General features: G+C 41.9%; 2 protein-coding genes across 3 annotated transcripts in view; both read right to left on the reverse strand.

The window, feature by feature from the left end:
* Positions 1-356: 356 nt before the first annotated feature.
* On the reverse strand, positions 357-2,448 carry spink4 (serine peptidase inhibitor, Kazal type 4). Its single transcript, XM_085773233.1, has 4 exons — positions 2,355-2,448; positions 1,831-1,862; positions 1,569-1,687; positions 357-514 (listed from the first exon to the last, which is right to left on the reverse strand). Exons 1-4 carry the CDS (start codon positions 2,404-2,406, stop codon positions 469-471), a joined length of 249 nt encoding a protein of 82 aa, XP_085629359.1. The 5' UTR covers positions 2,407-2,448; the 3' UTR covers positions 357-468.
* Positions 2,449-3,814: 1,366 nt separating this feature from the next.
* Positions 3,815-27,374, reverse strand: part of LOC146991463 (phospholipid-transporting ATPase ABCA1-like) — a 33,437-nt gene continuing 9,877 nt past the window's right edge. The window contains exons 7-48 of one of the 2 annotated variants that reach the window (XM_085773222.1): positions 25,548-25,637; positions 20,346-20,589; positions 20,113-20,252; positions 19,904-20,020; positions 18,532-18,726; positions 16,721-16,929; positions 16,442-16,618; positions 16,137-16,359; positions 15,671-15,892; positions 15,345-15,549; positions 15,110-15,223; positions 14,817-14,991; positions 14,566-14,697; positions 14,333-14,472; positions 14,107-14,244; positions 13,418-13,647; positions 13,082-13,154; positions 12,752-12,954; positions 12,594-12,645; positions 12,374-12,478; positions 11,996-12,144; positions 11,711-11,835; positions 11,182-11,280; positions 10,861-11,050; positions 10,642-10,736; positions 10,511-10,543; positions 10,285-10,390; positions 9,904-9,978; positions 9,305-9,474; positions 9,026-9,203; positions 8,750-8,865; positions 8,520-8,664; positions 8,281-8,404; positions 8,023-8,152; positions 7,673-7,856; positions 7,411-7,517; positions 7,104-7,245; positions 6,779-6,913; positions 6,502-6,605; positions 6,237-6,329; positions 5,725-5,968; positions 3,815-5,628 (exon numbers count right to left, since the gene is read on the reverse strand). In XM_085773222.1, coding sequence (XP_085629348.1) covers positions 5,485-5,628; positions 5,725-5,968; positions 6,237-6,329; positions 6,502-6,605; positions 6,779-6,913; positions 7,104-7,245; positions 7,411-7,517; positions 7,673-7,856; positions 8,023-8,152; positions 8,281-8,404; positions 8,520-8,664; positions 8,750-8,865; positions 9,026-9,203; positions 9,305-9,474; positions 9,904-9,978; positions 10,285-10,390; positions 10,511-10,543; positions 10,642-10,736; positions 10,861-11,050; positions 11,182-11,280; positions 11,711-11,835; positions 11,996-12,144; positions 12,374-12,478; positions 12,594-12,645; positions 12,752-12,954; positions 13,082-13,154; positions 13,418-13,647; positions 14,107-14,244; positions 14,333-14,472; positions 14,566-14,697; positions 14,817-14,991; positions 15,110-15,223; positions 15,345-15,549; positions 15,671-15,892; positions 16,137-16,359; positions 16,442-16,618; positions 16,721-16,929; positions 18,532-18,726; positions 19,904-20,020; positions 20,113-20,252; positions 20,346-20,589; positions 25,548-25,637 — 6,072 coding nt within the window. In that variant the 3' untranslated portion in view covers positions 3,815-5,484. Of the gene's footprint in view, positions 5,629-5,724; positions 5,969-6,236; positions 6,330-6,501; positions 6,606-6,778; positions 6,914-7,103; positions 7,246-7,410; positions 7,518-7,672; positions 7,857-8,022; positions 8,153-8,280; positions 8,405-8,519; positions 8,665-8,749; positions 8,866-9,025; positions 9,204-9,304; positions 9,475-9,903; positions 9,979-10,284; positions 10,391-10,510; positions 10,544-10,641; positions 10,737-10,860; positions 11,051-11,181; positions 11,281-11,710; positions 11,836-11,995; positions 12,145-12,364; positions 12,479-12,593; positions 12,646-12,751; positions 12,955-13,081; positions 13,155-13,417; positions 13,648-14,106; positions 14,245-14,332; positions 14,473-14,565; positions 14,698-14,816; positions 14,992-15,109; positions 15,224-15,344; positions 15,550-15,670; positions 15,893-16,136; positions 16,360-16,441; positions 16,619-16,720; positions 16,930-18,531; positions 18,727-19,903; positions 20,021-20,112; positions 20,253-20,345; positions 20,590-25,547; positions 25,638-27,374 lie in introns of both variants that reach the window. The other variant, XM_085773214.1, reaches the window with a different exon arrangement.

Genomic DNA, 27,374 nt, shown 5'->3' on the forward strand with positions numbered 1-27,374 from the left:
TTTTTCTCTATCATATCATCACCACACACACACACACACCCATACATGAGCATTATTGACCACTGTGTTACTCAGTATAAGAAGTGTAAACAATTACTTCACCAGAGGAGATAACCAACCGATCATTCACCTCCTGTCTCCGCTTTAGAAAGGATCATGTACCTCAGGCTGTGTTATAGTAATCACAAAGAAGCCTTTCCCTCCTTCTCCTCGTCTTTGTTGCAAAAACTGCATGTTTGAATTTCAATTACTTTTAAATTCTAGCATCTGTCTTAGGCTACTACTTCATACATGATCCAACTTACTGAGTTTTGGATTTATTTGATAAAAAGAAAAAAGACAACATTACAAGGATGTTCATGCTGATTCATTTTTATTACACATGACATTTATTTCAAAGATCCATGACAAGACATGTTATCCAGCTCTGATTTGACACTGTGGTGGTGACATCGCCTCCTGCACAGTTTAGCAGCTCCCATCCTTGACGATCAGAATTTCCATCTTGATGTGTCTGTAGAGAGAGAATGACAGCATCACTTGACTATGATTCATACTGTGCTGCTTGGCTCAGTATAGGTGCAAGAAGTGAAATAAAAAAGTATTTTTGGAAAATCTCCACATCCACAAGATTAAAAAAAAAAAGCCTAATAGTAGGCCTAATGATTTTCAGCCACAACAGCAGCATAGCTTTATGGATGATAATGTTAGATCTTTGGTCCAGATTTAAATCTACTCAATGGACTGGTACAACATTTATTACAGACATTCATGTCCCCATCATGATTATTTATGACAACTATCCACTCATTTTTCACCTATGGCTGATTAGGTTACATTTTTATTTTTCAGATGCTTAAACACCAGCAAAACACATCCCCAGCTTCAGTTTTTGTTTAGTTCCTATCAGCAGATAATGGCATGGCACACACACACACACACACACACACGCACACACACACACACACACACACACACACACACACACACACACACACACACACACACAGAGCAGCTGTTAAAGAATACAATTAGCCTAGTGTTGTGACTGCCAGGATGTTGCCATGGTCATGTTAGCATTAAGCTCAAAGCACACAAAGCTCCTGCTGGCATTGCTGTAGACTCTTGCTGTTGACGCATTACATCTGCAAATAAGGCAGTTTATTTTGAAGGCTTGGGAGTGACATTATTAATAAAAATTATTATGAGTCATTAAAATATCAAATACACATTACAGTAGCTTGCAAAGCACTTATCTGCAAAGATCGCATGAAACATTAGGTGTGGATATTATTTAGTCATCAGTGGTGTTAGGGTTAGGGTCGGGCAGGTTATATGAAGATAACAGCTCCACTCCCACAAACCAGAACATGATTTACAGACTAAATATGATTTTTTTTCCTGTCATGGGTCAGCTGTTGTTGCCAGTTAGTCAGAGTTCAGGTTTATGACTGCACTCCTTGCATATTTTTCACCACCAGATGGCGACTGAAACACTTTCCCCCTACATGAAGTCAACTTTGGTGGTGTGTGAATGCCATGAGAGAGCAGCAGCTGTGTATACTCACTGTCTCTGGACACACAGGGCACACTCATTGGGATAAGTGTTTCCATCGCTGCCACACACAGGAGCAAAGTTCATAGGACAGGCCTGAATCTCACCCATGTCGGATTTTGGGCAGGAGGGCTGTCAGACAATTGTAACATCAACGTTCAATGTAACATCACTATTCAACTGTGATGGAAGCTTTGGGGGTTAAACAGGTTCATACAGGTGAAATAAAAACACACTGATGTTTACGTTTTTGTGTGTAAAGGTATGTGTCTTACCTGTCTCATGGCTTCTGATGCCTTAGTTGCATCTGTGAAGAAAAGCACATGTCTTTTATAATCATACACTTGTAATAATTAACCTCATTCCTCATAAAGAGCCGATACCGCAAACAGAAACATATCATGTCCAAAACAACACAGTGCAAACAACATGAATGTATCTAAGACTAATTACTCCATCTCATATATTATCTTTAATAAACTATATAAACAAATGTATCTGAATTCCTATTATGCAATCCTAAAATATGGTTTTAAATGTAATAATCCAAAATATGAATATATAAATTTATTATATGGTGCTCATAAAAAGTATGCAAACACACACACACACACACACACCTGTTTACTTTATTCAAACACTGTAAGATAATAAAAAAGGAAAACTTCCTGTTAGTGTAAAAACTTAACAAGCTTTTTATGTTTGATTCAATGGCATCTAAACAGAACTAAAAAAAGCTGCCTGTAGACACAGATTCCATTCAAACTACAGAACAAGAATACTTCAAATTGATTGTTACCTGCAGCCACGCAAATGAGCAGCAGTCCCAGGAGAACAGCTCTTCCAATCATGATGCTGGTGGATGAATAACTCGGAGTGACTGAAACCTCTGAGTGTGTGTCTGTTTTAACTGGCAAAGGGGCTGTCTGTGTGTGAGGGGTGTGTGTGCGCACGTGGGAACACAGCAGGTGAAAGTAGACACACAATCACATGCACAATCTAGAAACTCATAGTCATCAGCACACATTAACACACACGCCCAAACATACCGTAAACATATCCTTTGTTTAGTCAGTAGCTACAAACTTCCATTTGACAAACCCACATTAGCTTTTTTGTGTCTGGCTCTCAACTACACAAAAGTACCATGGCACAAAAATGATCAAATAAGGAGACATCATTCAAAATGTGTTATTTTTTATTTTATTTTTTATTAATGTAAAGAGTAACTATACACAATGGGTAACAGACTCAAACTGTTATTTTAATACTTAAAAATGTAAACAAAGAATAATATAGAGCACAAGAAGAGAAATAAAATCACCACCTTTGTACTGTTTCACTTTTCTCTCTTTATCGCACTTATGTCTCTACTTTTTACTCATTTCACTCTTTTCTCTCAATCACATGGAATCCCTCATCCTCTGATTCCAGTTTCAAACAAATCTTTAAATGCAGCGGTGTAGCTTCAATTTGTCTGAATCATTACCTGTTTCTGTTCCAGTGCAGAGATTTGTTGTTAAATATTTAATTTACCACTTATCCAAATCCCTACTTCTACATGTTTGAAACGAACGGCTATTAAGCCAATAAAGTGCTCACTTTTAAAAGAGGGGTGAAGGTGGGTTTCTGGCTCAGACCCTCAGTGTTGGTAAAAGGGTCAGCCTGAAGCCCCACGACTGTTACTAGATCCCCGAGATAACGGACACCGCCCTCCAAGATTCCGTATGACATAGAGCACCCGTAGTGACAATCTAATCAATTTAAACCCTGGATATGGTTTCTTTTTTTTTTTGGAATATAAAGCATCGCAAGCACAACTCTAATTGACGTGGTCCCTGTTTATGAGTGGTCTGGCTTATTGACTGGGTCTGGAAACATAATATGTATCTTAACCTCGTGTGTAAAATTTGAGTTAGTGACAGTACAGTTAACTTCACTGTGGCAGCTTATTAATGAGAACAGACAGAAAGGTTGGAATTTGGCAACATCACTAGAAGATAGAAACAACAAGTAGTCTAATGAAGACTGAACTGACTGAACGAGCGTGTATATCACAGAATCAGTTTTTCGAGCTGCTGAAAATGAAAAGAGGACTTCTGTTCGGAGCTGATAGAAAAATAGAAAGAAAATTTGAAATGAAAGCACAAGTTAAACTTGACAAAACAGTTGCCTCCTCACAATTATGCTGGTTGATTTAAGATACATATTCAGTTCCATTTTGGCACAGATAACTTTTTGTTCACTCCACTGGTAACATTTTCTTTTCTTTTTCTTTTTTTTTAAACTTGACATCACACAATTGCTACTGTACATAATATCCACATCGGTGCTGGCTCAGGTCTAAAACACTCCTATCATGCCCTCACATGTATAAAAGTACATTACTAGAAGCGTCTCCTCGTTGTATGGGAACTGTAGCTTCAAGAACATTTCCACATGATTCATCTCACCACTAAAATCACATTTTTTTTTACAACAGAATTTGGATGTAGACTCTCCATATATATATTTATGTGCCAGTAATCCAACAACAATGAAGCAGAGTTCAGTCCTTTACAAGCTGATCTGACGGCATGCTTTGGCAAACACAGAGGTGCCGATAGTCGAGGCGTGTTCGCCAGTGGAAAGCATGCATACGTGTCCAATGAACTTTCAAAAAACTCCTCAACAATCCTCAGCTTTCTTGTGTCCGTTGTGATTATCGCTCAGTTCCGCTTAAAGAGGGCAGGGTGAGTAAACACAAGCCAGTACAGGAGACTGCACATCTTGTACAGACATCAAGCAACCACATGTTTTTTTTTTTTGTTTGTTTTGTTTTGTTTTGTTTTATGACAATAAAGGACACCGATTAAAAAAAAAAAAACAGTCAAGTTTTCATTCGTCATCTGGACAAAAAGCTCCTTTTTGTGCTTTGATGTCTGTTGGTATCTGTCTTATACATTCCTTGGCAGCCTACGTACATTGTTGTGTTTAATGGAGTGCTCAGATTTCTCTCTCCACCATGATACAGTATAGGCACTGTGCTGGACGATGTCAAGGACAAAAGAACAACAAATAATAAAAAAGACAACTTGGTTATCAATCTTAATTGTTATCCAAAAAAGGAAAAAAAAAACTCCACAGAGGTTATATTTGTCAAATACAATTAAATTATCTTTAAAAAATCTAATTAGTAAAAATTAATAATTTTGCATGATAGCATGTTTCTGACTGAAATCACTTGGATTGAAAATGCTTTTTTTTTTTTTTTACCATCACCTCCATTACAAAACAACTGTGCTTGGTAACGAAGTGAGATTGAGAGAAGTTTGACCCTGAATAAAAAACCAGTCAGTCAGTCAGTCAGTCAGTCCATCTTGTAGCAGTTGGCAGTGAATGATCCAAACTTGGGTTTGTTTGCTTTATGCTGCTGTTTTCATGACAAGAGTAGCACGTACACAGCCCCACTGACTACTGCAAACTACTTCTAGGATTGGGGATCAAAAATGAGATATTTTTTTCTTTCATCCCCGATGCCTTGTCCATTTTCCAGTCTGACAGCATTGTAATCCTGCTGTTCTTCAAGTGTTCTGAGTCTTTTTCTCTCTCTCTGTCCACATAGTGAAGGAGAAGCACCAGTCTCCAACCCTCACAGGAATATCTTCTCATTTTAAATATATTTATATATGTCTTGCATTGATTTGCATTGAGTTTTCATTGTTTCAGTGTCTGTCACGATACCTGCAGTCTCTGCCTTTTTCAAGAGGCTGTGCGCTTCTGATGTGCAGGTCCACTGAGAAATGATAACAATTAAAAAAGACTAAAAAATAGAAATAAAAAAAATTGAACATGTTCAGTCTCCCCCTCAGGATAGTGGTCCATACTTTCTGAGGTCAGGGGAGGTGTGGGGGAAGCAGAGCAACTCCCAGTGATGCTGTGTTGAGCAATCAGACGCAGCTCTCCCTTGTCTTGTTGTCCGTGAGGAAGGAATTTAGCTGGGAGAAGTCCACTACCACAGCGTCTCTCTTGTTCAGATGGACGTCTTTCAAATGGTCCTCATCACTTTGGTCCTTGGCAAAATTTACAAACACCTGTGGGGGAGGAGGGGGACAAGGGAGAGGAATAAGTCTTTGCTAAAGTTGAAGATGACATGAAATCTATTTAGAGCCACAGGTAAATTTGCTTACTTGGTCTAGAGTGGTCTGAGAGACGGAGTAGTCCTCTATGCTGAGTGCCTCCTTGTTCTTGGAGAGCAGGGAGAAGATGCGGGCGAGGGAGGTGAGGGATGACGGCAGCTGGTACTGCAGCATGTTGCGGTGTTTTTCCTTCAGTGTGCTGCCTGGAAGCTCGTGCTCGATGAAATCCATCACCGGCCGAAGATCTGGGTCCGGCCCCGCCACCCGCAGAATGATGGTGTAACCATCACCAAATCTAATGAGGGAAAAGAGGGATAGGACTATTTTATCAAACTGATGTGGTAACATGAAGACAACTTTGTTCTTTTCACATCTCCCTCGTGGCCTAGAGATAATCTAGTTTCTCTAAGTTAGAATACTTACACAGAAATAAACTAACCTTAAGATCTAAAGGGGGAACACTTAAAAATATTTCTGTATGTGAAATTATTATCAAAATATATGCGGCGTTGTGAATTATTATGTTTGTAGTTGTGTGCTGTTGCTCAGGTGTGTGTTCCTACCTGTTTTTGAGGTGTTGTACACTTCCCAGGCAGCGGAACCTGCCATTGACCATGATGGCCATCCTGGTGCAAAGTGCTTCACACTCCTCCATACTGTAAGAAACACCAAGGTGAGGTTAGTCACATTGGGGAAAATACAGAAACTAACAAGGATGAAAGGGAAGAAATTCTCTATTAGATGCAAAAAGAAGTTTATGGTGTTTGGTGTGCAGTTGCAGTTGCAGTTGTACAGTTAAATGGATGTAGTTCGGACAGTGAGTCTAACCTGTGAGAGGTCAGGACTACAGATCGTCCCTCTTTGATGATGCTGAGGATGGCGTTCCATAAGGCTCGCCGTGCTTTAGGGTCCATGCCTGTTGTTGGTTCATCCTGTGCACAGCAAAAAGAAGATATTCAGCTGCTGCTGCTAGAATACAGTGCTGTACATAGTCTCATGTCCTCAGAAACTCTGGCCTTTACATGTGACCTTGCTACACTGTATATGAAATAAAATATAAATAAAGTATTAATTATATTATAATATTGTTATTCGTGTAACTGACCAGAAACACAACAGGTGGTCCTCCTATGAGTGCAATTGCAGTTGACAGTTTCCTCATGTTTCCTCCACTGTAGCTGCCGGCTGACTTGTCCACATATTTGACCAACCCCAGCTTTCGGATGCCCCACTCTGCCACCTGGTGGACGGGATAATGCTTTGATTACAACCACACAATATACTGTATACATACATGCACTGTGTTTCTATTGTTTATTGGCATATCTCATATCTAATATAGGATTTTAAGAACAATTTATACATAACAACACCAACAAAACAATACAGTCCATTTATGCACGTGTAGTGTGTGTTTGTTTGTTGCTGACCTCACAGACTTCCTTCTCAGGCACTCCTCTCAGGATGGCGTAAAACTCGAGATGCTCTCTGCCGGTTAGCAGATCATTGATCGCGTCGAACTGAGGACAGTAGCCCATGTTCTGATGCACTTCGTCTATCTCAGAGTTCACACTAGAATGAACATAAAGAAGAGCCTTATTAAGTCATCTCAATGATGCAGGGGAATTTCCCAATTCCTTGTGAATCAGACAGGCTACAAGGGAGAATATTTTATCTAGCATACAACAAATGATTGGAAGTACAGTATTTTTCCTTTGTGATATGATGTGTCCTCACCTTTTGCCAGCAAGGTAGGCCTCCCCACCGGTCACATCAGAGTCGCCTGTCAGCATCTTAAAGGTGCTGGTTTTTCCTGCTCCATTCACCCCCAGCAAACCGAAGCACTGCAGGAAAACAAGTAACTTCAATTTTCAAAGATATGTAGGGCTTTCTCCTTTACCCAGTCTTAGAAAACTCAAGATATTAGCTGGTAATCATTTGAAAACAGCCCTTCAACACTCAGGTATAACAAGTGTAGGAGTCTGAATCTGTGTCGTACCTCTCCAGGGGGGATGCCAACACACAGCCGGTCCACTGCTGGCTTCTGTTTCCGCTTGTAAATCTTGGTAAGCTGTCTGAGCTCTAGGATGTCTGTATGTCCCCCTCCACTCAAGATCCTCTGTCGCTCTCTGGCCACATCCTCATCTTCCTCACCGATAGGCTTTAGATGACTGGTGGATGACCTGGAAGATCACAGGCAGCAAAGTGAGAAGAGGTCACATTTAAGACAGACTTTGTGTGTAAATTATTGAGTTATGAAGACATATATGAGGTCTTCAGTATTCTGTGTTATGCGGAGAAGGGATGTTAAATGAATCTGTAGAATACAAAAGTACACGTTTCACCCACCTGGCCTTGATGCAGAAGCGGTACTGAATGAGGACAGTGATGCAGAAGAAGATGACGCCCTCTATGGCCATTGCAAACAAGTTCTTTCCAACCATGTCCCAGGCCAGAGGGGAGCGGAATCGATTTTCACCTGCAACAGAACCAATGTTTCAGCACTTTGAGAAAATGCTCTTGAATACCTTGTCAAAACCAATACAATAACATTTTATTAACATAAAGAATACAGGGCACTTGTTTGTAGAGTCATGCTGTATTTACCAAATCTCTCCAAAGCATCAGCCATTGCCTGATTCTTCACCATGTCAATCAGTCCTCTGCCCAGACAGAAGTGCGGGAAGATGAGGAACACGTTCTTCAGGATGTCGTTGATACCACCGATCTCCTGAAACGGGAGTGAAGTCAACATCTACAGTTAATATCAAATCCAGTTTAATCATCCTTCCTGTTTTTGAATCAACAATCAATCGATTGACTACTCCAATGAAGCCGTTACTCACATTGCTCCCAAACAGCTCCAGTACAAACGTGGAGACGCTGCCATTGATTCCTATCAGTATGTTAACGCTGGTCAGAACCACGTAGGCAGTGCTGGGAATCTTGAAGAAAAACGAGGCTGGGTACATCAGAGGGGTGATCGACCATCTGGAAGGAGACGCAAAGATCATTTCAGGTGAGAAAATTCTGAAAGAAGGAAAAATGACTCAAAGTGAACTTGAGTCCAACTCACCCGTAGAGCAACAGCAGCAGAGCCAACACAGGCAGATTGGTGGAGGAGACGTAAGCGTCTTGTTGGAAACACACAAAGATGATGATAACGAGTGTAGCTGGGACAATGTAGTTGCACTGCAAGAGAAGAAGAAAAGGGGGATTCATAAGCTTCAAAGAGATAAAAAAAGACATTATGTTGTAATTGACTTTGACTCTTCTCTTTAATTTCTTGTTCAGTTTTGAGAGAAGCCAGTTGAACAAAGAGTGTGACTGGCTGTGAACTGGACTGTCTTACCATATCCCAGACGAAGTTGGCCAACCAGTAGAGGAAAGGCTGCACTCCACTGATGAACTGCATGTGTTTCGCCTTGTTCACTCTCTCCTGGATGAGGAAAACCACAAAACTGGCAGGGACAAAAGACATGGCGAAGATCACGCAGATGGACACCAACACATCCACTGATGTCGTCATCCTGAGTGAAAGAAAAAAAGAGCAAACGAGAATGAGACACGATGGCATCTTTAGAAAACCGTTAAGAAATGACAGGATTTCCAAATGTAACCCAATACTCACAGTGCGACCTGGGACAGCTGCTCCTTGGTGAGGTTGAGTGGGTGATTGTAGGCAGTGATGCCAAACTTTGTGGCGTCTTTGCCGGCTGGCAGACTTGCCCGCAGGATGCCGTTGTTCATCACGTTGAGGAAGGAACCGATGCTGTGCCAGCCCTTGTTGTTAAACCAGATCTGAAGAAAAGAGAAGCAGATGTGACATTTTAGTCTCTGTAGCCTCTGGGGAAAAACAGAGCAGCCTGGAGGGAAATTACAAGCTTGAGGATCGAAGTAAAAAGTGGAAGATTTTGTCTTTGAAAAGTGGCTCTGTTCCCACTAAATGATTTACTTTGCACTGATTTGCTCTTCAGCCCCAGTTCTATGCCTTTCTTTGTTCAGCATTAATGAGCTCCTTTTATATTCGCATGAGTATTGTAGATGTGCTTAGGTTGTGACTGCTGCAATCATTGTTTTATTGCTTTGTGTACTTTTTTTTTAAAGGTAGAATTTACAGGAAGATTCTTGCTCTGAGAAAAGTAAAAAAAAAGAAGTACGAGGTGTACATGAGTGAGAATTAAGAAAAAAAAGGGCATGAACTGTGTGTGTCTGTGTGTTTGTACTAACCTTGACATTATTCTTGGTGTCCAGTCCTTGGATAAAACTGGATAGACTGCCAAAGAAACGATCTGCTGCAGTCCCCTGGTGGGTGGGTGAGGCAGAGAGAGAGAGAGAGAGAGAGATAGAAAGAAAGAAAGAAACCTCTTTAGCTAATGGGTAATTGACACTGTTAAAACCTGCAATAACTTGAGCTGATCAAATCACATTGCACTTCGCCAATAATTACCAAAACATAAAAATGCTAAAATGATTCCCTGATTACCAGAGCTATTGTTTTATCCTCAACAGTTTAAACTGCAGCAGTTAAATTTAGCCCATTAATTAGCTTAGCTTCCAGAGGCCTGTTAGGTGTAGCATGTAAAATGATACTGAGGTGAAATCACTTACCCTCTCCAGGCGGAAACGCCTTCTTAGCTCTGCGATGGCATCGTCGATTTCATCTCTATTGGACAGCATGTGAGAATTCCTGGCCCCCAGGGAGAATCCGCCATATCTGTGGAGAGCACAGTCATTTTAACACCAGTGAAGGACATGACAGAGCTGCTGCACTTAGCTCAATATTATCGATATGCCAGTAAACTGAAGATGGAACATGCAGTGTCAGATAACGTACCTGAACTCGTTGACCCAAATCTTGTTCTTCAGGCTGTAAGAGAAGAAAAACATTTAACGGTTAATAATTCCTTGACCAAGAAATGACACATTGAAGCCAGAATTAACACAAATGCGCAGGATAATTCTTACCTCTTGCCAATAATCTGTGCGTAGGTTTTGACCAGATAATCTGAGATGTTTCTGCCAGTCAAATTCTGAAGAGTGTCTGTGTCACTGATTTTCGTCTGGAGACATAAACAGAAAAAAAGTGAGTTCACATTTCTTTGTGATTTATTTGTATTTGTCAGAGGAAGTGTTTTTTTGTGATGATTGACAATTCTGACTTCATAAATGTTTAGTGTTACCAACCTGTGGTGGTGGCAGTCCGCCGGCACCCGCTGGACACTCTGGCAGCATCCTCTTGCGCCCTCCACAGCTGCACTCACACAAGGGAGACGGGTCCTCCATGGTCCAGTTGCCTTCGTCAAACAAGTCCTTCACACTTTGAGAGACTTCTGGGACTGACCACTCGTCCTGTACTGCACTGCAGGGTGTGTCCCTAGAGCGTAGAGTTGAGACAATTTTGTATTTGAGAACACTGACCAGTAAAATTGCCATATACCATATAGACAACAACTCCAGCTCTTTATATTTCTATGTTCTAACTTTTCACAATTGTAAAAAACTCACGGTATAGGCTCTCCTTCCATGCAACGAGTCCCAAATCCTGGTTTTTCTGTCAGAGCTCCCAGCAGTTTATTGGTGTGGGGGTCCTCAGGCATGTCATTACTACAAAGACACAGATATGCCATAAAATAACATTAGTTGTTCATCCTTCTGTCACCGAAGAAAGGAATATTCAGAGTTTCACAGCTGCATTATAACTGTTACTGCAAATCCATGCCATGATTGTATTCAGTGCAGTTTCAGCATTTTTCCCTACTTAGTCAGTGAGATTAAAATTCATCAGTTAGATAACACGTGAATGTAAGTTAGGTAACCTTTTACATATTTTATCAGTTGTGCAGTTTTTAGATGGAAACAACACAGCTCTTTTGGAAAATGTGCTGATTCGTTTCTAATTTTAACAGGATATGAGAAATATTGAGGTGAGTTCAAGTTTAGGAAGCGGTTTGACATATAACTGCTGAGGTATCATATTATTGCTTTGACAATAAATGGGTGAAAAACAGGAAAGAGACAGAGGACAAGCTCTCACCTGATGAAGGTAAACTGTTCTCCATACATGCTGGGATCCAAAGCCAGACTGGGGTACTTTCCAAAAGGAGGAACGATCAGGCTGAACACCAGGGCAATACATACAAACACTGCGGGGAGGACGATCTGAAAAATAACACAATAAAGATTTATTACACTGAACACACATGAAATCAGTTACAACTCAGAGCTACTGCTTCATTATGAGATTCAGAAAGAAAAACAGTTGCACTGCTGAAGCAAGTCGGTTTCCTCTACACATGCAGTGAACAGAGCATCGGTGTACCTGAGCAAAGAAGCCTTTCCTGGAGCGTCGGGCATAGAGAAATCGTTTCCAGAGTAATGCAACAAACTGCTGCCTCTTCAGACTCCAGCCTTTGACCTGGTATGAACCTTTGCCATCTGTTCCACTGAGCCAGTCGGTCTCACGGGATTCTGGACACAGACGCCATGATACACATGAGCAAACTTGCAACATTGTAAGTGTCTGTCCTGATTTTGCCACATTGCTAATAATAACTGCCTGCTATGGCAACTTTATTGGCACTGCTTTCCAACATCAATCTAGTTTCCTTAAAATAAACTAAACATATATAAATGGCAGCAACAAGACTGTTGCTATCATTTGACTGCATTGTGGGTAGTGCAGTTCTACCTGGGTCACCTTCAGAGTCGTTGAAATCAAAGTCATCTTCAGTGAAGGGCTTCAGGCAGCTCTGGTGGTCTCCGAAGGCGTGACGACGTCTAGTCCTGGTTGGCACGACTCCATCTGTAGCCGCAGGACAGTAGACAAATGAATTTAACCCACCTCAATTTCATGTTTTCTATTTTGTTTAACACTATAATAACTGTGGATTGCCGTATGCATGATAATTATTACTCACCTGAAAGCTCCACAGCATCAACTCCACTGTCTTCTGCCACTTTGAGGAAAATCTGAAAAGTTGAAGGACACAAGATTAATCACTCTGGATAAACGGAAAATTTAATTTCCAACCAGCAGTGGATGCATGAGTGTGGGGGATCGAACAGTATTCCCTACCTCTTCCAGGGTGGTATCAGATATTCCATAGCTGGATATTGCCAGGTCGGTGAGTCTGTCGTCAAGCTCGTGGAAGAGCTCCACAAAGGCTCCATCTTTGGCGGACTGGTAGGGCAGGACATAGGTGATTTCATGGCCGAGGTCCTCCACCAGGCGAGCCTCGGGGACATGCTTGAATATCACGTTGGAGATGAGGGAGACATCTGTGGGGGGGGGGGGCAGAAAGAATTAGTGAGAGGAAAATTAGATCAATATCTTTTATGGCTTGTCAAGTTGATTCCACATGAAACTGTCCTTTATTATGGTTGCTGATTTATATTCAGTTCCTACCAATAGTTGTAGTTTCACTCTCCGGTTCGCTGCCCAGACCAGCATCTGAGCTGCTCTCTGACACGCTGTCCTCCTAAACATAAGAGATGAGATTAAGGTTAACATAACATTTCTTTCAAGTCTTACTTGACTAATTAAAGACTCAAATCTGTAACAAGAAAAATCTGTCAAGTCCTTGCTTTGAGGCACAATGTGAGAGATGAACTGAGCTATCACTCAGACATAAAAAGAACAAGCCTCTCTATATTACGTATGTCAGTAGAAATACTGGAGAGGAAATGAGACCAATTATCATTAATCCTTCAAAAACTCACTGCCCAGTTACATCTCTTTTACCTTCTCTGTTTTCTTGCTGTAGCAGACAGTGCTGGCAGAATTCCTGCAGGACTGAAGTGTCAGGTCATAGTCTCTCTTCACCAGGGTCAGGTAGTAGCCCGTCCCCAGTTGAGTCTTCAGGAAGAGCGAGGAGCCTACACAGCACAACTTTCCATGGGAAATGATGGCGATTCTGTCACCCAGGATGTCAGCCTCATCCATGTGATGAGTGGACAGGATGATGGTACGGCCTGAGAGGGAAAAACACAGTCAACTTAAGCGGATAGATCCAGCTTCCCTTTGGATTTTAGGAAAAGTATAGTCGAGGCAATCTTTCTACAGTATCAGTCCTAGATTTAATCTATAGGCATGCTGCTGCTACCACTCTCAAACCACTCAGCTTATCATTCAGCCTTCAGATTTGTTACAAGAGATCCCTATAAGATCCCTTTCTCAAACCACCTCACTTCAGTGTGCACCTGCTTTACTGAGCGCTGAGTATTGTATCCTATTGTTTTCATTCCCTTTTAATCTTGTTTGATCTGTATTTTTTTTTTCTGTATCTCTACATCAATGCAAATGAGGGAAAACCCAGTGATTTTCAAGGCTAAAATAAAGGTTTGATGATTGATGTTAACTTCCAACAAGACTTTCAACTAATGATTGATGAAAATTGAATGAAATTAAACACATCAAGTAGTTGCCATCACCTTGTCTGTATTTAAGCAGCAGGTCCCAGATGCCCCTGCGTGCATAAGGATCAACCCCAGCGGTAGGTTCATCCAGGATCACAACCTTTGAGCCACCAACAAAAGCCAGGGCCACTGACAGCTTTCTCTGCATCCCACCTACAAAGACAACAGGGACCAACATTCAGAATGGCACCTCTCAAAATGGACTTACAGAAGGTGCAAAATGTACAACAAGCTGACTGACCGGACAGGGTGCTGGTGCGAGACTTTCGTTTGTGAGGCAGCCCAACATCGTTCACAATCTGTTCCATCTCAGCCTTCACCTTCTCCTCCGGCAGGCCCTTCAGCCGGGCATAGAACCAGATGTGCTCCTCAACCGTCAGCCTAGATGACAGCAAGCCAACAAATCACATGATAAACAAAACACAAGAGGCTAAATGCATGGTAAGAATTAATTTCTTGGCTCTGCATACATACATGCTGAAAAGCACGTTGTGCTGGGGGCAGACGCCCAGATTCTGTCGGATGGTGCTGAGTTCATTGCGGATGTCCTTGCCAAGGATGTAGGCGGTACCAGAGGTGGGCGGGAACAACCCCGTCAGGATTGACCTATTAGAAAGCGGCAAGGGACACAACAGTCAATCAATTTCTCAGCTGAGAACTTTACAAATTCCCATCACTCTTGTCTTGGAGTATTGTGCTTGTTGTGTATATGTGTATTATCTTACATAGTTGTGGTCTTGCCAGCGCCGTTGTGTCCAAGGAACGAGGTGATCTGTCCTTCGTAGAACCTAAGGGACAGTCCGTCCACGGCCAGCTTGTTTCCATGGCTGTAGACCTTCACTAGATTCTCGATGTAGACGCCCGGGTCGATGTGACCTGGCTCCTCCTCAATACACACAGCTGTGGATGAAATTAAGGCAGTGACTTTTTAGCAATGACGTAAGCTAAGGATTGTGAAGATAACTCTATACTTGTGACAGTGTTTCACAAACGGTATTAAATTTGAAAATACTTGTACCTTCAGCGTTACCCTTTTTCGACAAAGGGGTGGAGAGGTTCTTGTTTTCTTTCTCCCCACACCAGTATGTTCTTGTGAAAGGGAAATACCAAGGCCTGGGGATACCATACTGACCTGGAATGGGAAATTTTCAAAATAATTAATAATATTATAACGTTTAACTCATACACCGTAAGGTTAAAAACAGTAAGTTAACAGAAAAATGCCACAATTGTAAACTTCATCAATGACTCACCAGGAAACACGGCTTCAATGTACCAAGTCATTATTCCATACAGAACGGCGTCAAACAGCATGAGGCAGATAGAGGTGGTCAGGTTGTAGCTGTCTTCCTCCAGAGGGCTGGCCAGCAGGTTCGACCACTGGATACCCACACCTTGCTCTTCAAACAGGGCAAAGTACTCACAGCCGAACCCAAAAGCAACGGGAGACAGCAGACTCTGAACAGATCAGAGAAACCAGAGTTTAGTGGAGAAATGACTGACTGCATAAAGTATATCAATATGTAGGCGCATGCATGTGCTGCGTGAATGTGAGTATGAACAAATTTCCTCCACACACCACAATGACTTTGGCTCCAAAGCCGACGTAGTCTTGCCAGGCAACACACAGCACGTAAGGCAAGTAGAGGGTGAAGTAGATGATCCCGCCGCAGGCAGCTGCCAAGTTAGCACGGGAGAACAGGGTGCTGATGAGGAAACACTGCATGATGGTTACAACGCCGAATGAGCCCAGAAAAAGAAACACAACCCCTGGGTCACTGTAGGGGAGCAGGTTTCCCATCTGAAAAAAAGGGTGGAGAGGGAGAAGAGCAGAGAGGTTACAACAGAATGATATCACTTGTTTTCCACAGGATGAGAACATTTTTAGACAATGAAGTATTGTGGTCACGGAAAAACAAGAGTGACTATGAAGTCAAATGTTAGTGTGAATCTGAGTGAGTTTTCTCTCTATAATTTGTTGACATTCTCATGTGATGATGTCCTGCATGCACGTGTGCAGACGTGTGCCTGAGTCCGACACCAACCTTCAATAACATCACCAACAAGCCAGCGCTGATCAGCAGTGGGATTAAACTGCTGATGAACCAGCTGAGCCACAGGGTGCCGTTATTCAGTCCCATGATCCTCATGGTCTCCTTCAGCCGCGCCTCCTTCTCGTACACGACGCCCTTGATGATGATGGCAACTGAGTACATCCACGCCAAGGTCATGAAGAGAGGCATCGACCGGCTCATCACCCGGAGGAAACTGAAAGAAGAGACAAAAAATGAGTTAAACAGCCTCTGTGCAGGGAAATATCTGAAGCTTTCTTCCCGCATCGTTTACTTACATGTCATCAACATAACAGGGGTAGGGCATCTGCTGAATGTAGATGCCTGTCTTCTCCTTGCTGCCAGTGATGGCTCTGATGATTCCATGCTCGATGACGTCCTGCAGGTAGGAAAATCCACCCCAGATGTAACGAAGGTCTTCGAAGGGGTCTGCTCTGGGACCAGGGTCCCAATACCTACAATGCAACATAACAGATTAAAAATCTCGTAGCAACAGAAAACTCAGGAAATCCGCAAAGAGTCACAAACATTAAAACAATCATGCGCAGTCTGCTTACCCATCTTTAATCTTGTTCGTCCTCTCCACGTTGTCAATGTCCATGCGGATCTTGTAGTTGACGTTGGGAGGCAGGTCGGTGCTGTTGCTATGGGCGATGTCAGGGAACACGATTCCTGCCCAGAATTTCTGGTTGTCCAGGAGACCCATTGACTTATTGACCAACCGCTCTTCATTAGCCACGGGCTCCAGCTTGTCCAGGTTCACACACTGAGGGAGGGAGAGTAGGTTCATGCCATGTGTTAATCAGCCTGACCGCAACAGAGAATTAACTGTTGTACTGTATATATAATGGTGTCTGAAGAAACAAGTTTAAGGATGGATGGATGCTGTCTAGAGCAAGATATGATTAAAAAACTAGTTTTTTAAAAGGTTAATGGAAAATGGTTCTCATGGTGTTGTTAAGCTGCTGTTGTTTACAGTCATCGGCCAGTAGCTCATTTGACTGATGCCTCCAAAACAAACTGATCATAGTCATAAAAATCCTCCTCAAACAATCACATGCTTTCCTCCCAAATATTGCTGAGAGGCTGTAAATAATGTGTCTTAGGTAGACAATGAGTAACCTTAGCACATTAAATTTGTGCCTGATTTGTTGAGACCTCCTACAGATTAGCCTCTCACATATTTCGCTGACATAAGCTGATTTATACCTCATCCCCTCATACAGAGTACGTGAGAGGCCACTGAGTTCAGACGACGTCGTAATGAAAATACGGCACGAGAGCTGCTAATGGTTCGGCGTGACCGGCTTTTATGGTGTGTAAGGCCTTGACATAGTGAACTTATTGGTATGAAAAATAGAAGTTTACACACATTATATGATCCTCTTAGAGGGCAAAGCACAGTCACTAGGTTAGGGGGAGGTTTGGAGTGTTGCTTAATACAAACAAGGTCAAAGAAAATTCATTTGGTTCAGTATTTGTGTGACAGGAAGAGACCGAACTGACCTCAAGTTAGGGTTTGAAATTCTCCGTTTGTGACTTATTACATTATCCAAAGAGATCAGAGAGGAGAGTCGGACGAGCTGAGTCTAATGTCATGAGGTGGATTCAAAACCACATCAAAATCATCTGTTATATTTAGAGGATCACCAGTCTCTTATCAGCTGTCTATGTCATCAGTTTGTGGAGTGGAAACATTTATATTTTTCAATGTTAATTTTCAGTATTTACTGAAATAATATGATCCTTCATATAAGTCAGTGGTATAGTGCCAGGCTTTGACCACTGAACCATGGTGTTTGTTTTTTTTAGCCACCTCAGTGAAGAAATCCCCTGACACAGATGAATAGGACAATAATTACCTATCCACTGGGGCATGAACATTGATCAACATTTGGCAGAACTTTAGGGCGGGGAATCGGGGGATTGTTTACTGTGAAGGCTTGGCTCTGGCATACTGACCCAATACACAGAGACAGGGAGCGGTGACACACTCTGCATGGTAATGATATAACTTTACAGGGGAAGGAGAGGAAAAGAACATTTGATTTCAAGGCTCTTGGTAGCCGTAACACGATCCTAATGCAGTTCTAAGTGATATAAGGGAAACAACGGGAGGTTTTGTAATGTTCTGACCTAAATGGGTAATTGGCGTTTAACCTGTTTCTTCACTAAGTTTTCTCTGCATTTTGACCTATGGATAAATAACAGCCCTTTTTTAGACACCACTTAGGAGGATTCACATATGGGTTGACATATAACTTACTAAGTATTTTTACTACTGATGTTACATTGTTATAGTTATTATGCACTTTGTTAATGATGTCTTTGTGGTAGCGCATCCTTCATTTTTCACTAACACACTAACCTCCATGAAGCGTGAGATGGTCTGTATGGCCTGGTCAGTTTCATTGAACACTTCTCTCCAGGTGTAGGTGGACCCTGCAGGTCTGTGGTCCTCAGACGCCTTGGACAGGAAGTCAAACACATCTGACACATGCCACTCAGTCTCACTGAGCTGGCTGTTTAGGAATGCAGCACTGGCATTATTCTGCAGCAGCGTCTGCAAAATTAAGAAAAAGTGAATTATGTTGATTATTATGTACAATGTATTCACGTCTCAGAGTCGTTGTGTAATTTCACATTAAAATCAAGTGAATTTCATACTGTGATTAAACCTTTAAAATGTTTTTTGACCTTTTGCAGCTTGACCTGTGAAATGTGTGTCAAACAGCAGTGAAAAAAACAACAACTCACTCTATGCCTGAAGGCTTGTTTGGTTCTCTCTATTGACGCAGCTCTCCAAGTGTGTTTGTGTGGCCCCTGACCTATTTTACTTTTCATTTCATTTTCAAAATCACTCTCTCTGATAATGCAGCTCTTCCCCTCTTTCCCAGACAGAGGAAAATCCATTTGCCTTATATAGTTATTTAAGCCCTTTAATTTAAAAACAGAGCAAAATTACAATTACATTAAACTACTAGATTGAAGTTATGAGACACATTATGAACTCAAAAATATCACCTTTCACCACTAGGTGGAAGTAGTGCTTATGCAATTTCCACAAGAGAAGGGAAGGAAATGCATTAAATCTATGAGACTTTTTTCATATGCACATGCATGGCAGTAAATGTCTGATCCTGCAACACAGACAGAAGATTTATACCCATTAATCGTGACAGGACAGGTTATCCTGTGAACAGGAATACCAGCACACTGTGTGCTTGTCCCCACTATCTGATCAGAATGGGAACAGATGATTTGAATGAAGGCGAGCCTGGTATTGTTTCATGTTTTCCGAATTTTTTTTTAAACCTATCTCAATGAATCATGCTTGATGGTTGACTTAAACTCTTTGTCTTTTTCAGTTGATGTCTCTGTCTGTGTGTTAGTCGTTGATTTTTGTCTCCCTGACGTTCATCCTCTTTGCATCTGCCCTCTTTCTGCACTCTTACTTGCACTTTCATCAGCCTGAGAAGAAGCTAAAGCACTGACTCTCTTTGTGATATGCAGTGGTAGTCATATATATATATATATATATTTTTTTTTACAAGAAAAGATTTGGGGTGGTGACCTCGAGAGATTTCCTTTCAAAGTCACATCAGAGACATAATTACACTTCTAGTCAGAGAGATGTACAGATTACTGCCTTTAAACCCCTGATGTAAACAGGAAGAGCAGTGAGAACACGGCTCTGATGTGTGTACGTGTACTGTATGATGTCAGCGGATCCCACTCACCCTGACCATGTCCATTTCTTCGCTATTCTCCATGAAGCTCCAAATTTTGGGCCTCATCTCTTCCCACATGCCTCCGAGGTCCCTCAGGACTCCGAGCTCCTGGAAGGTCTTATTAACCTGCGGCGCACAGAGACACACCCTCAGTCATTTAATGAACTTTAAGTGATGGCCCTGATTACATAACATGACATTACAGCGGCCTCTTGTACCTCATGGATGATCCTCTGTGTCGCGGGAGTATCCGGGGTGTACAGGATCTTCCCCATGAGCAGTGGCTTCAGAGCTCTCCAGATCATCCTGGATATAGGGCTGGACTCCAGGCTCCGCATCATGTTGTTACAATAAGGGGCTGGGAAGTAAAGACAGAGACATTTTTAGTCTTTTGATTTTTTACGTGTTAATCTGAACTCTGACAAAACTAATGAAAAGGTCAGTTCCTTACTTGAGGAGTTGTCGTATGCAGACAGGGGTTCACTTTCGCTGTCATTGCCATGGTTTCCGAACAGGGCCTTGTAGTTGTTGTCTTCGTACCAGTTGAGAGACTTAATTTTGAGGCCGCCCCCCTCTGGGTGTCCGCAGACGATACGTGACACAGCCTGGTACATCTGGTTTGGAGAGCTTGTGGCATTTGCAGTCAGATACAGGATCTCCTTTCGCATATCCTTCCAACTGTTCATACTTGAAAGCTGGTGGAGACACAAACACAGAAACATTGCCATGAAGATGTTTGGTCACAAACATTCAAAACTGGTTCCCTTTTCACCACCATGAAAAGTAAATGGCCATGACACCTTTCAAAATACAAAATAAAGCTTTTAAACATTGCGTACCAAATGTTAAGGTCATTACCGCAGTCATGCTTTAAGGTGACTTAAAGTTCATGGATAGTAATGTCTGAACCTTGAACAGGGGAGAACTAACTGATTTTAGACTGAGAACTGTATGTATCCCTGCTGTGAAATTAGTCCTACGTAATATCATCTTCCAGGAGCAGAAGAACTCCATGTACTGTTGATGAGTTTACTTAATGTCCTGGATGTTAGTGTTCTCATATACTGCAATTCACTGAGAACTGAAAACAAACATGTCTACAGGTGCATTTGACGGACTATCATATCATCCCTCTTAACAGAGGAATCTTCCAGTACCTGCTCATATGTCCATGTTTGTATGAGGTTGTGTGTGGTGATGTACTTATCAAAGGTTATCAGCTGTGCAGTGAGTGGTGGTATTCTAGACATGGAAGTCAAGTATCGCACTGCGGGGTGGAGACACTTAGCACTTAGCTGTCTGCCTGACTAAGATAAATTTGACTGCTGTGCCCACTCCAGTGTTCATGTGCATGTGCGCGTGCGCATGCACGTGTAGATTTGCATTTCTATCAAGAGGAAAAGTCAGAGAGCATGTAACATGTCATGTTACTTACATAATATTTCACTATTACTTACATAAAATGCAGTTATGATGACATATAGTTTCTTTAAATTGTAAAAAGACTGTATTCACTAGGGGATTAGGTGGTAATAAGTACATTTAAAGCGCATGCACAAATTTCTTTCCTCTTTTTTTCCATCCATACACAACACCTTAATAAAGTTTAACCCATGTGAAGGAAACAGGGCTATGAGTGTGTGGGGAAGCTGTCAAAAATACTCAACAAAAGAGCTCTGTCATATTCCTCTTGTCCCCAGAGAAATTTCTCAGTCATATGCAGCGTTACATCATTCTGGGAGTTCATTTTGGTTCACTTGAAGGTTACTTCAGGTCAAGGAACAAGTCACAACAAATTCCCCGTTTATGCCTACGAATTGGTCAATGGCACTCACACTTGTGTCACCAAGCCAAAATGGGGAAGGAATGAAAGACGGAGGTTTATGTTTTTAATGCAGCTAAAAACAAAGAAAGGGCAGAAGAAGAGGGGAGCTTTTGTTTCCTGAGCATGAACCAGGGGAGAGGGCTTAGAATAAGCTCGGGCTCGGTGTGTGAGGGATGGAGGGTGACGAAATCAGACTTTCCTGAGGTGAAAATGTGAAAAAGAAAGAAAGAAAGAAAGAAAGAAAGAAAGAAAGAAAGGAGGTGGAGATGAGTGCAAAAGGAGTGGAAGGTGTGAGAACAAAGAGAGGTTACTGTCGGTCATTCTGCTAATAGGCACCTCCGCAGGCTTCTCAAGCAGACACTGACAACTGTTACTGAATACACACTCACTGCTTTACAAACACACTTGCACACAACATCCCACAAACGGGTGGGATGAGGCACAAATGTACAGAACATCCTGACACCATGAACAACAAATAACAGTTTTTGCTGTGGACTCTCTTCCTTTAAACCAACTGTTGTCCGGTCCACGGAGTGTAATTCTTATTCTGCCTGTCAACAAGGTATTCATCGACACTGTTTTCCAACAAAGCGAAAGTGAGACCGATCTGTTTCATCTCAGATCACAAAGGCACGCACACACACAAAGACACACACGCACACTCCCTGACATCGTTGTGTATGTGGTTGCTTTGCAGCTGAGCCCTCGGCCACATCAAACTGTCACATGCTTTCCTGCTCGTTCACGCACAAAAAATGGGTGTGATAATTATGTGTGTGTGTGTGTGTGTGTGCGTGCGCGTTAGACTGGGTACATATCTGGGTCTGTGTGTGTGTGGGTGGTTTTCTTGTGTGACAGACTGTCTGTGTATTTTTGCATTAAAAAGGTCATGGGTGGTGCAAATGCGCCTGTGTGCGTTACATGTGTGGGTAAACATGCACCATCATCTGTTCATTTCCTGAGGCTACAGTAGCTGCAAAAACATTGCAGTGAGTGACAGAAACCTCATCCTCTGTCCTATTTGTGTCAAAATCTTTCACACGCAGAGATAAATATCCGACCCAACTTACAACTCTGCCAGCCAAGACTTCTGTCATGTGTGTATCAGTTTGAGCGTGCAATTGCCTGTGCACTTTTGTGCGACTAAATATATGTTTCATTTACCCTTAAGGGGAAATCACTATGTTAAATTGTGTGACTCTGTGAGTAATACACACACGCACGCAAGGCGAGCAGACAGCAGAAGAGGATTGTCCCAGAGTAACCTCATCCAGGAGCCTGTGTGGGGTTACTATAGTTCAACATTTCCACTCCAGCACACAGCGATTTACACCAGAGCAGCTCAGGGAACAGTCATGAATTGATGAACATGAAATCAAAGATTTTAACAGCATCCAAATTAGCTTGTGACCTGAGTATCATTAGGTTTCAGAGTAGAATCACTTTGTCTTGAGGTTACTAGAGTTCATTCCTGCTCCCTCTAACAATGTAAATTGTCAGACTGCAGAATGAACGGTGTGAAGTCAAACGACAGATGTTAAAACTGACATTTGTTTGTAACAGTAAGAGGCTGAGTTGAATTCAGAGACTGATGATCAATCCTTTTATCCACATATCAGGTTCTGGGTTTCTCCATGATGACAACGATCAGGCTTTGGAACAGAGAGGTTACTAGAGTTTATTCACTCCCTACTGGTTTGCTAAGCAACCGCTTCAAATACTTCAAAGGCTAACAGTACAAGGAAGATGTCACTAAATGTTTTTGATTATTCCCAAAGGAGGAAGAAATTAATGGCCTTTTTCCCCCCTGTAATTATCACTCAACGTAATGAAGTCTTCATTATAGGGTGTTGTATTGTTTTGGGAATGAGTCGCGGTGCACATTATTAAAATTCAAATCTCTGCACCGCTGGGCTCCCGAGTGCAACACAATAATCTGCTTACAAACTTAGAAAAAGGTTAGGAGGGGAACATCGCAATTAATTGGGATTGAACAACAAATAAAGAGTATTGATGGCTGTTGAACACTGTTGAATGCATATAAGTTTGTTAAGTTAACCTAATTTGTCATGTGGCTGTGATATGCTGGTTGATAAACACTACCGTTTATTCCTACACAGTGCCGAGTGAACACCTTCATCATCAGTCACCAGTTTGCAAAACCTGGGCCAAACAGTATGCAAAAATGGATAGATGTAATCTTTGTCTGATAACATGAGTAGGAGTTCTTCGCAGCACAGTTTTCCACTTGGTGCTCCGCTATGGATAGTCCCTGTAATACTGTGTGTTGACTGTAGAACTTTTCAGACCCTTTTCAAGATATCCATTCCACTGGCAGCATTTTTATGTGGTTTGTCACATGGCCTACAATGTGAAAACGAGCTTTTTCTTCCCTCCTGAAAAGACGTTTTGAAAACACATTATGGCTGCGGCTCTTTTTGGCCTTCCAACAGCGATAAGCTCTGGATTGAAACACAGGCAGGCAGATGATTACGAATTAAGAGTTTACATGAGTACATTTCTCCGTTCTGCCAGCCTCATAACTCGTGGACCAACCAGGCAAGCTAACACACGCACATAATCTGCTTCAAATACACACTAGAGATAATATCACAAGAGTGTGTTGACATGTCATACCTGATGTGCCACTGGCCTAAATATAAGCACAAAAGTCTCCACAGGGGTATAAAAGATCAATAAGTGTTGGTTCACAGACAAACAAAAATTGTTGAAACTCAGGATGTTGTGTAAGAATGACATTGTGTTGACATGCTTCCACTTCTGTCTTTTGCATATTTCATGAGTTCGTGTTTGCAAATCTTTTACCCACTCACACAGTGCCAAAAGAAACAAGAAAATGATCAGGTGGGAAGGTTGAAGTCAGTGATTCCACCTGCTGCTCGACAAGAAATACCACCACAGCTGCAAACATACATACACAGACACACACACACTGGTACGCACACAGCTGGTTCTTTATGTTTTGCCAACTCAGCAGAAAAGGAGCCTGAGAGAAAAGAGACTGTGTGTGTGTGCGTGACGACAGTGCAGGTTTTTGGCTGAGTAAGGCTTTTGTGCCGCTACCTACAGGTACGTTCACAAAGCAAAGCCTGTTTGTTGTTATCTGAGCTACAGAAAAGAGTTTGTCAGTGCACATCATCTTTGTGTTGTTAATTAACTCCGAGTGGAAAGTGGCTTCAAAAACAAGGGGTGGCATATCTAGAAACAAAATCAAAGCACTTTGTCACTATGGTAGAACACAGTTACTGTGTCTTCAGAAGACCCATATAAAGAGACTGCTGAGTGTGGGGATGATGTGTGATCAGTCTTCACAACACTCTTTGTAAAATCTTTACAAAACATTTAACATTTAAATATGTATTAGAATGAAGCAGTGTGTCTTGACTAAGGATCCTCCTTTAATCTTGTATGTAAAGCACTTTGGTCAACACCTGTTGTTTTTAAATGTGCTCTAGAAATAAAATTGACTTGACTTTTCACTGTTATTATTCACTTGCACCTGAGAAGCCCACTGCAAACCAAACTGATCTCCCTAAATCATATATACTGTATGTACTTAAGTTGTCAGTTTGACCATGAACCTAAATGTCCCAAGTGGCAAAAAAGAAAAAAAAGCAGTGTGTGTACATTAAATGGCATGACTTTCTTGTTTGGTCATTCTTGGTAGGAATTGATTTTATTCACAAACATTACTACTGAAGACTGAACTTTGGAAACAAATACTTCAGCAGTCCAGTTTGAACATGTTATAACATGTGTGGGTAGAGTGATCTGTGTGTGTGTGTGTGTGTGTTGTTTATCTACCTCCACGGCCAGTGCTCCCAGGCTCTCCAGAAGACTGTCGGTTGCAGCTGAGACGTCCTGAACGACTTTGGGGTCTGACCTCACATCCCTCTGTTGGAGAGAACGCGGATTATTAATGTGTTGCAGACTTGTCCATGGTACTTTTGGTTTGCATGCAAAATTTAAAACAATAAGAAAAAAATGGCATATGTAGCTGCTGTAATTCATGTATTTCATGTAGCATATTCCCAGACTTTTATTTGTATGTGCCTTTCCTCTCCATCTCTTACATTCACAGCATTTATTGCCATTCAGCTAATTTGTTGTTATGTTAGAGAGGGGGCAGGAGGCTGGGGTAAGGGAGATGTGGGAGAGAAAGCAGAGGAACAACATTGGGGTCGTAGGTGAGGGAAGAAGGGAGGCGAGAAAGAACAACAGGTCAGTTTGGCTTTGACCTCCTGTGTTCCTGTCTGTCAAACTGCCTCTCCCTCTCCCTCTGTGTGTGTGTGTGTGTGTGTGTGTGTGTGTGTGTGTGTTCTCATCTATCACACTTTGCTGTCAGCTGCTGGAAAGGCTGACACTTGATAAAGCGCAGGCGTCGCTGAAGACAGAGCAGCCGTCTCAGCAGAGAGAAAGATACTGTAGTTTGTATTGTACTATGTTTTCACTTGTTTTTTATTTTTATTCCTTTAACAAAACTTCTCTCTCATACACATACACGCAACCAATATTTAAAGCAGTTACTGGTTGTAATATTATGGCTGACATACTCGCATACACAAGTTAACTAATGGGAGAAAGCTGCTTTACATAAAAATGCTCCTGACCTCACTGACTATTTACCCAATTTTGACACTTCTGGAAAGGAATTTACACTCTTGCATCAATATTTGTTTATAGAATAAGAACAAGATGTGAGTTTTATGGGTGAATCAGATCCACAATGTGCCAGAAACTGATTTCATTCTCAAGTATTTCTAATCTCTGTAACTTTGCTGACTTTCTCCGTGTCTCTTCCTTTGTCTGTTTCTCCCTCTAAAGATCAGCGCAACAGAACACAGTGTTTTTCTCACATCTTGCCATCCTTCTCACCATCGTGACTCACATGTAGGTCATGGGTTTTATGGGAAGGGGGTGAGCTGCTGGGGAAGATATGGGTGGACGAGAGGTGACAATGGACAGGAAATGAAGGGAAGAGGACGAGAAGTGGGTGGGGGGGGGGGGGGGGGGGTGAGGACAGAAAACTAGTGGTTATGGAAAACAAAGTTTTGTAGTTACCAGAAAAGACAAGGGATCAGGGGATTTAGTTTAAATGGATGAACAGAGCTGCCAGAGTTATACAAACAGTGATTCCTCCTGTCACATCATATTAGTGTCACAACCATTGACTCCACTTTAACAGTCACAGTACAATGATCTCAAAAGGCTATTACAGCCAGTCTTTGAAGTGCAGGAACAACCTTCTACCGTGCGGATGTGTGTTTGCATTTCTTCTCTTGTGTATCTTTATGTGTGTGCACTTGTTCATGTCCCAGCTCATATTCTGTAAACACCCAACTTGCTGAAAGGGGAACAGTGTTTGAGAAAACAGTGAAAAAACAAAATAGCTATGACCTGATTTGTAAAGGCTGAAGAGACACGCTGTTGTTTCCAAGTAATAATATGACTCCCGGTTGACTGAAAACTATTGCATTCTTAGAATATCCAATATTGGCTTCCTGGCATCTTGCTTACATTGGAGGACACCCAACTATTGAGTGGTAAAACAACACAAGTCAGTGATGAAACAATGTACTCTCCAGTGAAATGGGAGGGGAGGGTCGTCCTTGCTTGAGGCCAGTGGACAAG

This window comes from Trachurus japonicus, chromosome 1 (assembly GCF_045865225.1).
Source record: "Trachurus japonicus isolate A0001 chromosome 1, Traja_1.0".
NCBI lineage: Eukaryota > Metazoa > Chordata > Actinopteri > Carangiformes > Carangidae > Trachurus > Trachurus japonicus.